The sequence below is a fragment of the Erpetoichthys calabaricus genome, chromosome 4 (assembly GCF_900747795.2).
Source record: "Erpetoichthys calabaricus chromosome 4, fErpCal1.3, whole genome shotgun sequence".
Classification (NCBI taxonomy): Eukaryota; Metazoa; Chordata; class Cladistia; order Polypteriformes; family Polypteridae; genus Erpetoichthys; species Erpetoichthys calabaricus.
The window spans coordinates 120,761,553-120,779,666 of record NC_041397.2 but is presented as its reverse complement, the minus strand read 5'-3'; the positions used below and the strand labels follow the sequence as shown (position 1 = coordinate 120,779,666).

The 18,114-nt window shown below is 37.2% G+C and overlaps 1 protein-coding gene across 2 annotated transcripts in view; it reads right to left on the bottom strand.

Annotated features, from left to right (window-relative positions):
• nme7 (NME/NM23 family member 7) overlaps positions 1-18,114 on the bottom strand; it is a 238,836-nt gene that overhangs the window by 145,012 nt on the left and 75,710 nt on the right. For both annotated transcript variants that reach the window (XM_051926129.1, XM_051926130.1), the window contains exon 7: positions 15,107-15,212. In XM_051926129.1, coding sequence (XP_051782089.1) covers positions 15,107-15,212 — 106 coding nt within the window. The remainder of the gene's footprint in view (positions 1-15,106; positions 15,213-18,114) is intronic.

The following is an 18,114-nucleotide window of genomic DNA, read 5'->3' as shown; positions in this document are numbered from 1 at the left end:
ATCTTACTTGATGATTGTGTATATGTTTAATTCCAATTAATTTCTTTATCATAGCCTTATCTCTAAATTAGGTGATATCCTTCTGCATTTAGACACGAATAAAAAAATTTAATAAAGATGTACATTGTATTTGTGCCTTTTAGTCCTTGGGAGTGCACTCATTCTCTACAGCTTTATTATTAAGAATTAATTTGTATATTTCTATGGATTTACAGAAGACATGTTGAATAATGTGTCAGCTTCCAGGGTTCAAATCCTGCAGCCCTCTTTGCCTATATAGAGTTTACACTTTCTACCAGAATTTACCAGGGTTTTTTAAATTTGTATTCTGTTCTAAGTCCCACATACACAAAGACATGTTCTGAGTATGTGTGTATGCATGAGACAGTAAACAAGATGGACAGGATGTGTGTCTGTTGCAGGGCACACTCTCATCCGGCCATTTTAGAGAGAAAAATCAGAGTGCCCTGGCCAGAATTCACACCTGGTCTCTAGAAGAACTGAACTAGTAAAACTAACCACTGTGCCATCTATCAGAATAAATTATTGAATCTTAGCAGCCTTTTCAGCAATTAAAAATATTACACATTTTTAGAGATGATGAACTTTATAGTGCAAATGTAAAACACATTTTGATTCTTTAAAAAATGTGGCCAATACAACTAACAATACTGGCTAGATTACTGTACATGGACAATATGAAGTATTTATGTTTAATACATCACCAACATGGAGAGTGGAAGCTACTGTATAAACCTAATTATCTAAACTTAATTATCTAAAAGCAGCTGAAGAGGTAAGATACACGTTAGTCATGGCTGGGTTTGTATACACAAGTACTGTAGACCCACTACAATTCTAGATGTCATGAGCCACATTCAGGCATTGTATGCCAAATAAATCATATAATACGTTCATTATTCTTGGATACTTAAAGCTAGACACTTGTGCTTTCGCTCTGTGTTTTTATGTGAGAAGTATGGCACTATTATGCTTCATGTCAACTCATACTCTAAACTAAACTTGCTACTTTACATGGCTTTGCAAAGGCACCTAAATTACAGTTATGCAAGATTCATTTAAGTTTTGATTTAAAATGTATTTCAGTCATTCCTCTTATTTTATTTTGGCTTTGTTTGATGATGATAATTTTATATTCATCCTTTGGCACTGTTTGTCTCAATGTGTGCCTGATCCCAATTAAATTACTATTAGGTTTGTTTTACCAAAGCAGTATATGGAACTTCTCCAAGTTTATTATACACTATAAGAGCACATGTTTGTTCATACCTTATCATCACACCTGGATGAGTTTGCTGGGCATCACATTCCAAACCATGGCTATTAATAAGGAGATGCCCTCGTTCTTCCAGCTATAATAGCCTCCACTCTTCTGGGAAGGCTTTCCAGAAGAATTTGGAGTGTGCCTGTGAAAATATGCGCCCATTCAGCCAAAAGGGCATTTGTAAGGTCAGGTACTGATATTGGACGAAAACAACTGGCTTGCAATTGCTGTTCCAATTCATCCCAAAGGTATTCAGTATAGTTGAGGTTAGGACTGTGTGCTGGATACTTGAATTCCTCCACACCAAATCAACACATCATTTCTTTATGACCTGCCTTTGTGCATAGGGGCTCGACCATGCTGGTAAAGAAAATGGTCTTCCCCAAACTGTTGCCACGAAGTTGGAAATGTACAATTGTTTACAATATCTTTATATGTTGTAGCATTAACAGTATCATTCACTCCTACCATGGGATCTAGTTCAAACTCAGAAAAACAACCCCATGCCATTATCTCTCCTCCACTAAACTTTGCAGTAGGCACTATGCAGTCCTGAAGGTAGTGTTCTCCTGGTATACAAAAAAAAAAACAGATTTGTCCATCAGATTGCCATATAGTGAAGTGTGATTCATCACTCCAGAAAACACATTTCCACTGCTCCATAGTCTAATAGCAGCAAGCTTTACACCACTCCAGCAGATACTTGGCATTGTACATAATGATCTTAGGCTTGCGTGCAGCAGCTTGGAAAGCCATTTCATGAAGCTCCCTCCTCACAGTTTTTGTGCTTATGTTGCTTTAAGAAGCAGGTTGTGAGTGATGCAACAGAGGGTAGGCAATGTTTAAACACTATGCGCTTCAGCACTTCACGGCCCTGCTCTGTGAGTTTTTATGGTCGTTCACTTTGTGGCTCAGCTGTTGTTGCTCCCAGATGTTCCCACTTCAGAATAACAGCACTTACAGTTGACTTGGGCAGATCTAGTAGAGCTTAAATTTCACATATTGATATAGCAAGTGCTTCCAATTCTACTGCCAATGTTGGTCAATGGAGATTGTGTGACAAGTTGATGTGATTTTGTATGACAAGTTGAAGTTCAACTAAATTATTTGAAGAGGTGTCCACAAACATTTGGCCATATAGTGTATAATGATGACCTTATCAAACCTACATTTAAATAAAATCATTACCAGATTTCTTCATCCCATGTTTAACAGAGTGCATTTTTATGCTCATTAAAGATTAGGTGTTCAACTGAATGCAGAGGGTGAATGCAAAAGTGATATAAAATTTTCAGCTTGGGGTAAAGTTAGATCAATGTAGAAGACATATATATATATTTTTTAATGCTATCTATATATATGTATACATAATGCAAAGCTGACTCACTCACTCACTCATCAACAAAAACACAATTTCCGAGGAAAACCTGGAAAGCTGAAAATTGGCAGAATAATACATCTAGGGCAATATGTATCTGCTTAGAAAGGATATTTCAATATAGAAAACAACAGAAAAAAAGTAAATATGGTAACATTCTAACACACTGCATTCTCACAGCACTGACAGCAATCACATGGAGAAATGCGGTGTGCCACTCATTCAAATGAAATCCATCTGCAGAAGAGAAGAGAGAAGAGCAAAAATCAGCGAAGCATGAAGATGATTCATATGGCAAGAGTGATATGCACTATTGCCAGGTTTCTGTGGCTGTCAACATAGTCATTTTCATGGAACTGATCCAGTAGTAAAAAAAAAAAAAAGGCATTTAAAAATATATCCCTCATCCAATCTTCTCTGCAACCTTGGGGAAAATGGTGAAATAGGGACTACAATTCCCATCAGCCAGTGTGTTGTTCAAGGCAATTTCATCAGCGCTCACAAAGTCTAAATATAAGCATCGATAAAGGCTGCATGTAATCAAAGGTGGGAACTGCAGTGTTTTTTTGCCTCTCTGCCACTTCAGGATAACAATTTCATTGTCTAGCTGGATTGCAGCATTTATCTTAGAGTTCATCTGTTTGTCTCATCTTGGATTATGTTTAGACATGTTGTATTTACAAAAGAGACATTTTTCCCCCCATTTAGTTTAATATGGACCCTCTTCTAAGAAATGTGTTGTCAAACACTTTAGGAGTAAAAAAAAAAAAAAAACCTTAAAACTACCAAAACACAACATACCTTTCACAATACCAACCAAGGACCAGTGTTAAGTGCTTTTATAAATTAAAAAAAAAAAAAAAAAAATGGTGCCAAGCCAAGATGGACCAGAATAAAGGGTTAGGAAGTGTGCCACAAAGATAACTGCTGATCTGACTCACCCAGGGCATCGCCTATTCCAAAGATATATTTTTTCCACATGCAGTTATACTGACTAATGAGATATAATTGCACACTAGACTACCTGGACTTTTTAAATCATATTGTATCTCTTTACATTTTGTAATGCCCTTGCATGCTGCATCATATTTTATCATTTTATATTTTATTATATTTTTAGAACAATCTTTTGTATTCTGTGTTGTCTTTGTATGTCACACCAATACTGTTAAGACAAGTTACTAGTACACATTAGTATAACTGGCCAATAAAATGAATTCTGATTATGCTTCTGAAAAGATTACAGATCAAAGCATTACATTCAAATCTGTTTGAAGCTACCATTTTTATAGGATATACTACAGGATGAAATTAGATTTATACCCAAAATTCCCATTATTCAGCTAATTATCTGTTTGACTTCAAAAGAAATACAGTTTCTTGAAAAATTCTGTTTTCCAACAACTATCAATAAAAGCCAAGGTCAGTCAGGAGAAGTAGGAATAGATCTATAGCACAAATGTTTTACTCTAGGAAAATTGTATGTAGCATGTTCAAGAGTAAGGAGTTTGTCTCAACCAATAATATTAGCCACTGGTTAACATATATATATATATATATATATATATATATATATATATACCGTATATATATATATTTTTTCTAAACACACGTGCGTTTGGGAGACAGTTTACGGGTTCAAATTGCTGCAATTACCAAACCAGGGGTTGGTGCTGCCCTCTATCTCTTTCACCTCTCTCCTAGCAGAACAATTGAAGAATCTACACAATAACGACATTACTTCAGGATTCAACACTCAAAACCCCTCCTATTCCTGATGTCACTTCCATTTCCAAAATGCCTTTTTCCCATGACATCACTTCCTGCAGCCAACTATATATCCTGCCTCCATTTTCTTGTCAGTTCTGTTTTGAACTCTGTCTGTGAAGACATCTTTTCCTTTTGTGCTCCAGTATACGGGGGATCCCCCCAAACCTTAAATTACAAATACTATATATAGAAAATTACTCAGTCACATTGTAATTCCTGATACATACAGTATGATTAACTGATGGCACTATAACAGATGCCAATAATTTCAGAAAATATAAGTCGGATAACACATCTAATCTGATTATATTTTTGGAAACCACTACTGCCAAAGTCACCTCTACTGTATACCTTCATCGTACCACATCTATTCTCTTAACCCCCTTATTTCAATTTCATTGGAGCACAAGAATAAGGCATGAACAAACCCATACATGAAGTGCAATTTGACTGTGAAAAAAGAATTGTTTATTTCATGATTATGTAGAAACTACGGAGGAATAACAAATCCTAGAATGAACAATTTAGGCTAAAGTGTTTAATAGTTTAGTCTTCACAACACCAGAAAGTTTATATTTAAGAAAGCAGAGCATAAAGCTCCAAAAGTGAAGTGAGTAAAGAAAAGGACATAAAATATGGGAAACTGCCTTTTCTGATGTCTTCTGAACTGTATTCTTTATAATAACACTAAAGGATCACTACAGTACTTAATTGTTTCAAACTTATTTAAGGCTTACATTTTTTCCTATTAGATTCATTCTCTGAAGCACAAAAATAAAAAAAGCATAAAGCATGCAGCTGTTGATTTGTGTGAACTCATCCTATGTAACTATATGAACACACAGCTGTAACTTAACATTCTGCATTTACAGACATCTGCAGGTCATCCTTAAGTAATTTCTTCTTCACACCTTCATCTGTCCTCTGTGTATTACTAACCCAGCCAACACAGGAAAAAAAAAAAGTCCTCTCAGCTGTTCTATGTGTCACATGCTTTTCATCGCTGCGTCATGTTTCCACTGCAGGTACCTCAGTTGCTAGGCTATGGTGTTCCCGCTGCCTAGCAACAGATGTTTCTATATTCTTGTCAGGAGCTCAGCAGCAAACCCCTGTGTTCCTGAAGATAAGGACAATCACAATTTTCCATTGCTCAGGCTACAGAGGAGAATGTGTAAATGCACTAGAGCTGTTGAAAGGAAGTCAGATACTGAAAAATAAAAGGTCTTTACAAGTCAAGAACTACAGGGGGAATGAAATATTAGAACAGGTTAGGGCTTTTTATTGTCTTATATGTAAATCTGTAAATTGGAAATTTAAACAGCATTGTCTTTTTCTGTAATGCACTAATGCTTTAAACCCTACATAACTAATTAGTCACATCTGAAACTGTGTGCAAACATGAATATGTGATTTTTTAAAATCACAATGGATAAAGTATAAAAAATAAGATTAATATTTGATATGCCTATATCATTTTTTGTTATTCAGATCTCGATAATCACTGTTATCTTGGAAGAAAATATAAGATGTGAAGCAAACTCTGAAATATTAGTCATTCAGACTTCTTTGGCCGAGGACACTAAGGATATTTTTCAAATAAGCATATAATTTGCATTTTAATAAGTCACTTGAGCAAATCATTACCAGGTTACAAAATAGCACTAACTTTAGTACCACACTATGCTAATTCTGGCCCTTGTTTCAAACAATTTCATACACTTACTACAGTGACAAATAACTATATTTTCATGCATGATTCATTTCAAGAGCTAGAGTTTATCTCACAGAATCACTTTATTGGCCTCAAAAGGGTTTTGCAAGTCTTTTAATTTTGAGAACTCAATTAATCATACTGAGAAGTACTTCTGGAACACACTTAAAATTGAGTGAAAATGTAAATGAAAGTTTGTTTGGATCTTTATATAGACGTATCTTCAATTACCTGTATACAATCAGTTTTATTTCTGATAACTATTACATTATTAAGAATATCCATGCATGCTTTTTACTTTTCCACTTTCTGTGATCTCAGATTGCTTAACAGATTACAAAGGTCACCTTGCACACAAAGGTAAAAGTGCACTTTTGCACACTTGCAAAAAAAATCTGCCACACATGCAAAAAGAGTGCAAGATTAAATTATGCCTTTTCTTGCAAAACACACAAAATATCCTCCATATCCAATAGTAATATAACCTGACTCTTTAAATGCTTATTCCATACAAGCATTGGCAAAAATACATTTACTGGATGAAGGCAAATTCCAAAAACAATTCACATACATACTGTAGTTCATTGAAACTCATACTTAACATAGGCAACATAATTTTTAATGTCAACTTGTAGACATGCCATAATTAAAAGTCTTAAGTTTGGGGTAAAATGCACAAAACCTACAAAGCCACAAAAATATAATCTTGGTCCCCACAGCCAAACAGTGAAAAGGTGATGACCACCCACTTCAGATGGAGAGTAAACCCAAGCCACTAGGGGTATGAATTCCAGGTAACCAAAAATAAGATAACATTATTGCAATACCTGGGGGTCACATTGTAATACTATGGGTCATCCCATGTGATATCAACAGATTTTCCAGAAATCCCATGCACTTTGGTTTCAGAAAACTGGAAAAAAACACCAGGTATACCCATGTTATCCAGGAGACACTCTGTAAAATTATTTTGATGTGATATCAATACTTTCCAAGATACAGCCCATTTTGTGAGGGGAGTGGGGTGCCAAATTTAACATAGCTTTATTTTTTCATCAATTTCATAAGGCCATATATCTCATATATCTCAAGTACTAACCCACATAGCACGCTGAAATTTTGCATACTGGTACCTTTATAGGTATAGTACAGAGAAAAATCAAACTTTTGGTCCAGATTATGCCACTTGGTTAGAGCAGACCTTCAAAGATGGAAAAAAAATATTTGCATCTTTGGCTTTGCCATGTTTAGGCTTTCAGAAAGCATACTTCTAACTGAAACAGCCTGCTGAATTTTTTTCCATGTTTAGATACCTGCACAAGGCTTTTCAAAAGGTTGTAAACAAACACAAAAACTGTATCAGGGTTTGACCAGCAGACCTCTCAAATGTGAAAAAATAGTTTTGGGTCTCATTTTCAGACCAGCTTAATGTATGGTGGGAATGTCAAGATACTTTTCTTATGTGAATCTTTCATTTTAATTTTCCATTCTAAACATGGGTTAAATTCACCATTTGTCAGTAATGATAACCACCAAGTTCTTCATCACTAAATTGGGTATAGGATTAATGGAAAAAATAAATCACCAAAGTCACATTAAGCACAACACATGAACCACAGCTGCTTGATTTATCATTAAATACAACATTCATTATAATGAAATGTTAACATCTTGGTATTGCTGCAGCAGGAATGTGACCCATTTCACTTCTGTTTCAAATTGAAGTGCGGAGTGTAGGGCATCTCTGTTTTTAAGATCAAGATGGTGTTGCCTCCCACTGACCATTGTAGGAGCAATATGCAGTGGAATGACGCACTGTAGTGGCACCCAACAAATATCGTCTCTAGGTGGCCAATGGAAAGACTGTGCAGGATAGTTTGGATGTGTGTAACATATCAGGGTATCTGATTCTGCTTAACTCTTATCACAAATCACCCCAATCCAACATTTTTCATTATACATGCACCCAACATAGCCTCCAACAGGACACTGATCTAATGTGAGGGACGCATCTGATCTATTAGGAGTGTGACCATGAGTGGTCGGGATCTCAGCTGCTGCTTCAGTGGTGAATATTTGGTCAGTCAATTGACTGTCTTCATCAGACATCTGGCTGACTTTGAGTTTGCCATCATCTGTAGGGCTGTAACAGTGGTATTCTCCAGTAACAGGTGCTCTTTTGACCATGGAGAATCATATTCTCTGTTCAACAACATGAAATAGGACATTGGCATTTAATATGAAAAAAAAGTTTGACATTTTGATAACTTACTGACTGAAAACTCAGTGATTACCATTATTGACACATGGCACATTCAGCTAATGTTTAGAATGGAAAATAAACATGAAAGATTTACATAAGAAACGTAAGGTTTGTGATATGAGAAGGACAGGACAATGACAAATAATAATAATAGAATAAATTAAAAATATTTTTAAATTATCTGCCCATTCCCACATGCCTTTAGGGTGTTCTGAAAATGAAATCCAAATGATTTTTTGGATTTGACAGATCTGCTGTCCAAACCCTGATACAGTTACTTTTCTGCTTATTGCTTTTTCAGAAAGCCCATATAATTATCTGAAAAAGGAAAAAAAATCAAAAATCTGTGTTGGTTACAAATATGTGTTTCTGAGACCTAAACACAGCTAAGAACAAAAATTCAAATTAAATATTGGTCAGTTTCAAGGGGCTGCTTTAAACCATGCAGAGTCATCTGGCCAAATGTTTTAATTTTGTCACATACCGCACCAATTAATGTACCAGTGTGCAAAGTCTGTGAGTCCGCTCGGTGGTTTAGTTCTTGAGCTGTGGACTTGTGAAATGTAATGAAAAAATAAGGCCGGATAAAATCAACACCTCCGTCCCCTCGGTAAACTGGCTGTATCTTGGAAAATGTTGATCTTACATCAAAAAAAAAATTACAGGGTGTCCCCTGACTAACATGGCTATACCTGGTAAGTGTTCCAGAATTTTCCAGAGTTTGATATGTGAGGACCATTGGTTGATTTTACATGGAATGACACTTATTCCATTTTTTATGCTTTGTTGTATTATGTGTTGAAATTCAATTCTGCAAAAATATAAAGTTTAAATTATATCCTATAGGTAAAAATGTATGAATCAGTTACACCCAATAATAAAAACCCTTCAATCAACTCCAAATACTTACTATATTTTTCATTCTTAAAATAAATTTAAGTATATAAGTATTCTCCACAGTTAGACAGGAAAAAACTCAGATATGGTACATACTGTAACACACACACACATATCGGCACATCATCCAAATTTAGCTCTGAATTAGTACAGCACTTGTGAGATAAGCACTTTTGTTTGCAAGTAGGGCTGTCAAGCAATAATTAGATTAGATTGTTCCATAATTAAAATATTTTTTATAAGTTGAAGGGCTACATAAATATACATTTTCACAAAATATATCTAACCATTTATTTATACTCAACAAAAATGTGTTGAACCTATTCAGTTCTCAAAAATTGGTAAAGGTTTCATGCTAATTTAGTGTTCTGCAGTTGCTTTACTTTTTTGGCTAAGAACATTGGCCTTCTTTCTTTCAGCCTTCATTTTTTAGTTTGCATAGCTTCATTGTGGGTTAGGCTATATTTATACTTCACATGGAAAAAAAAACTTTGGCAAGTCAGGACAGGGACAAGCAGAGAATTTGTAAAAATGGCTACCTAGAATGATGCGAGATTTCAGCTTGATTCTCCTGCATTTATGTGTGTACTTGCAAACTGTATGTTACAAATTAAAAAACATTAAATTATGACACTGTAAAAATGAACACAAATACTCGGCTTAAATGTATATAGTGTTCAGTATATGGAATGCAGCAGTGCTAATAGTTGCAGTGAAAAAGTTGAAGAAACATGTTTTGTTATGTACAGTGCATCCAGAAGTATTCACAGGGCATCACTTTTTCCACATTTTATTATGTTACAGCCTTACTCCAAAATGGATTAAATTCATTTTTTTCCTCAGAATTCTGCACGCAACACCCCATAATGACAACATGAAAAAAGTTTAATTGAGGTTTTTGCAAATTTATTAAAAATAAAAAAATTGAGAAAGCACATGTACATAAGTATTCACAGTCTTTGCTCAATACTTTGTCGATGCTCCTTTGGCAGCAATTACAGCCTCAAGTCTTTTTGAATATGATGCCACAAGCTTGGCACACCTATCCTTGGCCAGTTTCGCCATTCCTCTTTGCAGCACCTCTCAAGCTCCATCAGGTTGGATGGGAAGCGTCGGTGCACAGCCATTTTAAGATCTCTTCCAGAGATGTTCAATCGGATTCAAGTCTGGGCTCTGGCTGGGCCACTCAAGGACATTCACAGAGTTGTCCTGAAGCCACTCCTTTGATATCTTGGCTGTGTGCTTAGGGTCGTTTGTCCTGCTGAAAGATGAACCGTCGCCCCAGTCTGAGGTCAACAGCGCTCTGGAGCAGGTTTTCATCCCGGATGTCTCTGTACATTGCTGCAGTCATCTTTCCCTTTATCCTGACTAGTCTCCCAGTTCCTGCCGGCTGAAAAACATCCCCACAGCATGATGCTGCCACCCACCATGCTTCACTGTAGGGATGGTGCCAGGTTTTCCCCCAAATGCGATGCCTGGCATTCACACCAAAGAGTTCAATCTTTGTCTCATCAGACCAGAGAATTTGTTTCTCATGGTCTGAGAGTCCTTCAGGTGCCTTTTGGCAAACTCCAGGCAGGCTGCACGTGCCTTTTACTAAGAAGTGGCTTCCGTCTGGCCACTCTACCATACAGGCCTGATTGGTGGATTACTGCATAGATGGTTTGTCCTTCTGGAAGGTTCTCCTCTCTCCACAGAGGACCTCTGGAGCTCTGACAGAGTGACCATTGGGTTCTTGGTCACCTCCCTGACTAAGGCCCTTCTCTCCCGATCGCTCAGTTTAGATGGCCGGCCAGCTCTTGGAAGAGTCCTGGTGGTTCGAACTTCTTCCACTTACGGATGATGGAGGCCACTGGTGCTCATTGGGACCTTCAAAGCAGCAGAAATTTTCTGTAACCTTCCCCAATTTGTGCCTCGAGACAATCCTGTCTTGGAGGTCTACAGACAATTCCTTTGACTTCATGCTTGGTTTGTGCTCTGACATGAACTTCAACTGTGGGACCTTATATAGACAGGTGTGTGCCTTTCCAAATCATGTCCAATCAACTGAATTTACCACAGGTGGACTCCAATTAAGCTGCAGAAACATCTCAAGGATGATCAGGGAAAACAGGATGCATTTGAGCTCAATTTTGAGCTTCATGGCAAAGGCTGTGAATACTTATGTACATGTGCTTTCCTCAATTTTTTTATTTTTAATAAATTTGCAAAAATCTCAAGTAAACTTTTTTCACATTGTCATTATACGGTGTTGTGTATGGAATTCTGAGGAAAAAAATGAATTTAATCAATTTTGGAATAAGGCTGTAACATAACAAAATGTGGAAAAAGTAATGCGCTGTGAATACTTTCCGGATGCACTGTAAATATGCATGAAACAAATTGCTCCTACATTCTCACAGATGGCACACCACAAATGTTAGCAATACACCAGAGATTCCTGTAGCTAGTGCACTTTTACTTTTTCGTACACAAGGTATCGTGAAAGTATTGTAATCGTCCAAAGATTCAATGTAGAGATTTTGATGGATCTCAATGTTTTACACCTCCCTGACTTTCTCGTATATGAAGTATTTGGACAGTATTGGAATCCTCCAAAAATTCTATTTCAAGATTTTGATGAATCTCGACATTTTAGACTTCCCTGAGTCCTGAAATATACCATTTTTGAAATTATGTCTGTGTGTGTGTGTGTGTGTGTGTGTGTGTATGTAAACACGATAACTTGAGTACGCTTTTACTTAGGTCAACCAAATTTTGCAAACAAGTTTTAGGTACAAAATGTACATTGCTGTCAACTTTTGGGCTATTTTTGTTAACCGGAAGTGGTACTTTACCTTTTATTCGTGCAGCTGCAGAGTCCAATTTCTTCAACTTCACTTTTATAATAATTGTTCAATATATTATTAATTTGATTTGATTTGTTGCTGATGGTTCTTTAATGTACATAATATAAAAATATAATCATTGTCTTGCGGTTTACTCCTCAAATATCCATCCCCATATTTGAGTATATGAGAAAATCTAGGGGAAACCACTCCCGAACTTCTGATTTTTAACTTTTCTCTTTTCTTTAACCTTAGTTATTAGGAGAACCACACTGGCAAAAAGGCACACAATGTTTAAGGTACTGGTATTTTGGTGTCAGAATGGAAAGATAGAATTGATCAGCTCATAATGGTCCTATTTAAAGAATGAGCATGTTCAACAATCAAAAACATGGCTTCATACCAACTATGCACATCTCTATACTTAATTTTGACATTCATTACTCCTATAGTTTTAGCGGAATGCTACCACTTACAAGTGTCTGCTTACCACTGACTGCTCTTAGTAAAAGATGTGCCTGTGTGGTTTATGGCAAATTCCTATAAACCAAGAGACAATATGTGGCCTCGACATTAATGTGCAAGGTTAGCTTCCTTGACTTACTAATTCTTTCCCTTTAAATTGTCCATTTTCAGACTTGATGCCATGTGTTTCATTTTTTTCATTGCATTAAGCAAATAATGGATTAAATTACACTTTCTATATATGAACAGTAAGTGATAGGGTAGAGTATGAGTCTTTCAATCATTCTTAACCATGTATCTGAGAGAAATGCTGTTCGGCTAATGGGTGTAATTACATTATTGCCCATTTAACATGTTTTAAAATTATGTTCATTTCACAAGAAGGTCATAACCTATTTTAGACTTAGAGTATCGCATTAGAGTATTTCCAAGGCTGTTAGCATCAGTTGTGCATGAAACTGCCAGTGGCTACCTGCTATGAGCAGTTTGCAGGAATAATAATAAAAATTTTATTTATATAGCATCTTTTCCATGCTCAAGGTGCTTCACAGGATCTCATACTGTAAAGAAACAGCAGGTATAAGTAACATTGGAGAGAGATGTTTCCTGAATAGAATATTAAAACAGATAGATACAGAATAACGCAAATTTTAATGGAAAGTATTGTTAACAGGGAGGAGCAGCAGCAACATGAGTGCGCCAGCATCCCCTACCTGAGTGATTGACAAGGGATATTTCTTTAATTAAATGAATGAATGCCTTGTTCCAGATTGTCTCCAGATTTAAAGGAAGCACATAACAGAACAGCTAAAGAAAGGAGTATCAGTGTGAAATGAACCAAACCTGTTATACCATCACCTGGTATATGCTAGGGGAGAAACCTAAGAGCAAACCATCAGCCATAAAACCGCCCTCAATAACACAAGCAGGTGGCAGGAATTCACTCAGGTTGGCTCAAAATTCAAAAATAGCTAGGCTGTTTATATAAATGACACTCCCTAATGCCAGTATGCTCCATGCTTAGCAAAAAAGTAATGTCAGTCTAAAATGTTATCCACTTTCACCTGTCAGTCAGAATTATTTGTGTTCAGTTTAGATTGGCTTATCTGTTGTTGGCAGCACAATAAAATACAGACTGAAGAGACTGATTGTGTGTGTGTGTGATGAACAGAGTAACATCTGAACAAGAGGATTTTAAAACATAGGTATGTAAAGAATGCCAAGAGTACTAAAGTCTGGAATAAGAGTGCAGTGCAGGTCAAAGAATTTGTAGAGAGAAATAGGATGAAAGGACAAAACAGATGGAGAGAAGCAGGGGAAACATTAAACTAAGACACAATTGGGAGGATGCTGGAAGGTAACAAAAAACCATTGTGCTTATTTTACAAGAAGCAGAGAAACCCTATGGTGAATTAAAAAGGATGAAAGATCTTCCTTTAGTTCATGCTGAAGAAACAGATCTGTAGCTTTTGAGCAAAAGTCTAGGATTTCCTACTTTTTAATGGCATGCAGACCACACCTTTTTCAAAAATCGGAGACATTTTGAAAGCTTCTTCATATAGGCGTTGAGGTTGTCAACATTGGAAAATTGTTTGAAATGTAATGCTCAGTGGGAAAACTATGTTGGTATTACAAGATAAATACACGAGTCTGGAAATAAGCATTATTAAATAGACTAGATTGTCAGAGACAAAAGTATTAAAACACATCTTCAAAAGTATCCAAGCAATCGTTTCTTCAGATAAAGATAAAACACATGTGGCAGAAGGACTCTGAAATCTTAACACATTCGGCTGTCCTTACACAAAACATACAATGTAAAATATTGTAATGATTATTTTTAGTCTATAAATTCAATAGTAACAACAGATAGTTGTTTAAATCATTTCTGAAATATTCATTTAATAGAAGATGGGTAGATGCACAGCTGAAATTGTCTTTTCATTTACAAATATCTTTATTTATTTAAGCATACATTTTGGTGATTTTTTTTTTTTTTTTACTACAGAAGGGATGTGTCCATTGGTTTGTTGTCAGTAAATTGGCATTTAATAATTTTATGGGTCTCTGCTCTTTCCACCTGTGCAGAATGATCCAAATGTAGAATGAGTTATGCAACTATGCCGATCACTAAATGATTGTTTAATTAACAGTTCCGACAGGAAACCAATGCAGAAAACTCATGAAATGTAGCTTAATGGTTTGTTGACTGCAAGAGCAATAACAACACCATTTTCAGTTCATAATATACATTTAAAACATATAAAAAACCAAAAAGAATATATCATGTTCTTTTCATGAACAGCAAATAATTAAAAGTGAAATGTATCAAAACTGTGTCTTATGCAACCACTATTTGAAAACCAGCCTCATTAGTAAGAATTTGTCTAGTAGATCAAAATTATTTTCAGCAGTAATTAAACCTAAGAGAGTAAGATAAGTACAGAATTTCAAGGTACACTACAATCTTAACACAACATATTTTACAAAATTGAATATTTACACAAACCTTCTGCAACAGCATGTGGCTTAATAATACAACATGTGCAGTGATGGTATGTTGCGGTATTAATTGGTCCATGGGCAACAGTGGATGGGAAGAAAAACTCCAGTTCCTAAAATAAACAAAAAAAAAAAAAATAAGAAAAAAAACTGCAGAGTAATTCATATCAGGTATTTTTAAAATTGAAGCATTCCAGAAATATAGTATTTCTTTTTATTGTACTTTTGGTCTATGTGGTACTGTGGCATGAGGGTTAGCACTGTTGTTTACAAAACAATAGCAAGGGCCTGGCTTGAAGATCTAAGGTGGCTAATTTTTTGTGTAGAGTTCACATGTTCTTGCTTGGTCTGCATCAGTTTCATACAGACACTAAAGTTTCCACGCACATTTTCTATAGTTGATTAATTGGCAATTTGATCCAGTAAAAGTAAAAGTATGCATGCATGGCAAAGTATGCCCTGCAAAGGTTCCATGTAGGGTTGGGTCCTACCTCACACCCAATGCAGTTAGAACAGCCTCCTCTTCTCTGTTGTGTACAAAGCAGGTATGGATGGATGGATGGATGGATAATCTTATACTTAATATCGCTTCATATGATACAATATGAAATAATTCATCTATTTACCATTCAAGCTAATTCAAGTAAGATTACCAGGACAGCACTGAGCAAAAGGCAAAAACTCAGGAGGAGGTGCCAATCCATAACAGGGCACACTCGCACCATTACCAACACTCACTCCTACGGTGCCAGGTTAGCACTACCAACTAACAAAAACACATAACAGTGGGATGAGGGAGAAACAGATGAGAGCCCATAGAAAAGCAGTGACAAGAATGGGATTCAATCCAGACTCTTGTAAAATGCAATTAAATGTTAATAATGTTATACAACATACCCGCTGTATTTGCCATCATCATGTGTGATCATTAGGTTTCCAAGCTTCTTTTCATTTATGTAGTACAAAACGTTTTCATTTTTTTAGTACATAACTTTAAATATGTGTTTTGGCAAATGCACATTGGTGCACTTTACCACTGCGGTGAAAAATACCCATTCAGATTATTGAAAATATAAATTCTCAGTCTTTAGCTCAGTTCTACTTAACTTTACTTTCATAATTTGTGGTTTGTGGTCACTACAGTGAAAGATGATATGTACTTTTGAATAGTGATGCTTGCTGTTCTTAAACTCTGCATCACCCTTTTTCAAATGAGTTGCTATCACTGTTTGTCTCATCTCCAGCTGCTATACTTGGATAAACCATGATTTTGTGGTTTCTTTTCTAATGAATCAAAGAAATTAACTTGATTATGATGCAATAGCTCACTTAATTTTCAAATTGTGTATGTTAAAGACTGTGAGGTGAACAGTATGAAGGTGTTTGCAAAGAATGAAATAATTAATTTCAAATTCACAGTAAATGACATAGGCATAAATTATCTCTAGATGGAGTACCAAGCCATTCACTCACAGCAAGCCAATTAAATGTCAAAAGCTAATCTAACAACATTTTTTTTTTTTTTTGGCGAATAGGAAACACCAAGTAACCAAAACAAAAGTCAATGGGGACATGGGGGAAAAAAGTAAATGTCACATCAACAGTGAATGTAGCCAGGATTGAAACAGTGCACTAGAGCTGCAAGTGGGCAATGCTAACCACTGTACCAGTAATTATACTCACTGAGCAAAATATTAGGAAAACTATACTAATACTGGATAGGGCCTTCTTTTGCTCAAAACAGCCCCAATTCTTGGTGGTATTGGACTAAGATCTGGTGACTAAGAAGGCCACTGAACTCACTGTCATGTTCATGAAAGAAGTTTAAAAAGACTTTTCCTTTGTAACATGGTGAGTTATCATGCTAGAAGTAGCCATTAGAAGATGGGTAAATTGTGGCCATGAAGGTATTAAAACAGTGTGACGGATGGCCGGGGTCCATGCCTGGCCAGGACGCCCCTGCACCATATATACCAGTGGGACAAGGGTGGGAAACCCAGTATTTACCCCTGGACGCTTGATGGCAGCCTTCCTGGGTTGCAGCGGTGCCTTGGATTCCCCCAGGGCTTCATAGGGGTTGGAGTTCTGTGCAGCCCTGTTGGGTTGCACAGGCGCCACCAGGGGGGTGCTGCAGCAGGAGCTGCTGGCCCCTTTTGGGCGTTGGCTTCGCCACACCCAGAAGTGCAGCCGGATGTCGGCAATCAAGCACCTGGAGCACTTCCGGGTACCGAATATAGGGAGCCAGCGACCACCACTCAGCGGCCAGAGTCAGGAGGAGGAGGACAAAGCTTGGTGGGGAGTGGTGTTCAAAGAAGAGAGTGTTTTGTAGTGGTGCTTAGTGTACTGTGATTGGGACTGTGTTGTGGCTGGAGGGATTATGGGGAAGACGTGCCCTCCAGCTGAAGAAAAATAAAAGTTTATTTATTTTTATATGTGCCTCCATGTGAATCTGTGTTGGGTTAGGCGCAATATAGCGCTTTTCTTACAGTGGCATAGCCGACAGGATTCTGGTCCCTGTTGGGCCGGGACCTGTGGAAAAAATTTCTGTAAGAACCCGGCTCAGTAGCGCGAGGCATGCGCACGGTGCAGGAGCGCAGGAAGCGTGCACCCACGTCAGGAGATGCGACACTCCAGAGAAACACTGCACCATCCATGGGGAAGAAGAGATCCAGAAAGGGTCCTAAAGCACCGGCTGCCAAATCACAAGCTGTGAGCAAGGAAGCCCAGGTCGGCGGGCTGTAACTTGAAGCCACCCGGAATACAGCAACTCCGGGAGGCAGGATCCGTCAGGAAGTAGGTGTTGGACCTGGGGGTGATTGGCCCTGGGGATATTCCACTTTTTTGTATGCCTACCTCCTAGATGGCAAGCCATCGGATCTGCGCTGTTGGCCTAAGCACGTCGACCTGTGAGACGACAACAAGGCGAGCGAACGTGAGAGCATGCCTGATTTTGACCTGGGCCCACTGCTTGCTGAGAGACAACGGCTGGAGGACGAGCGCCTGGAGTCTCACCCC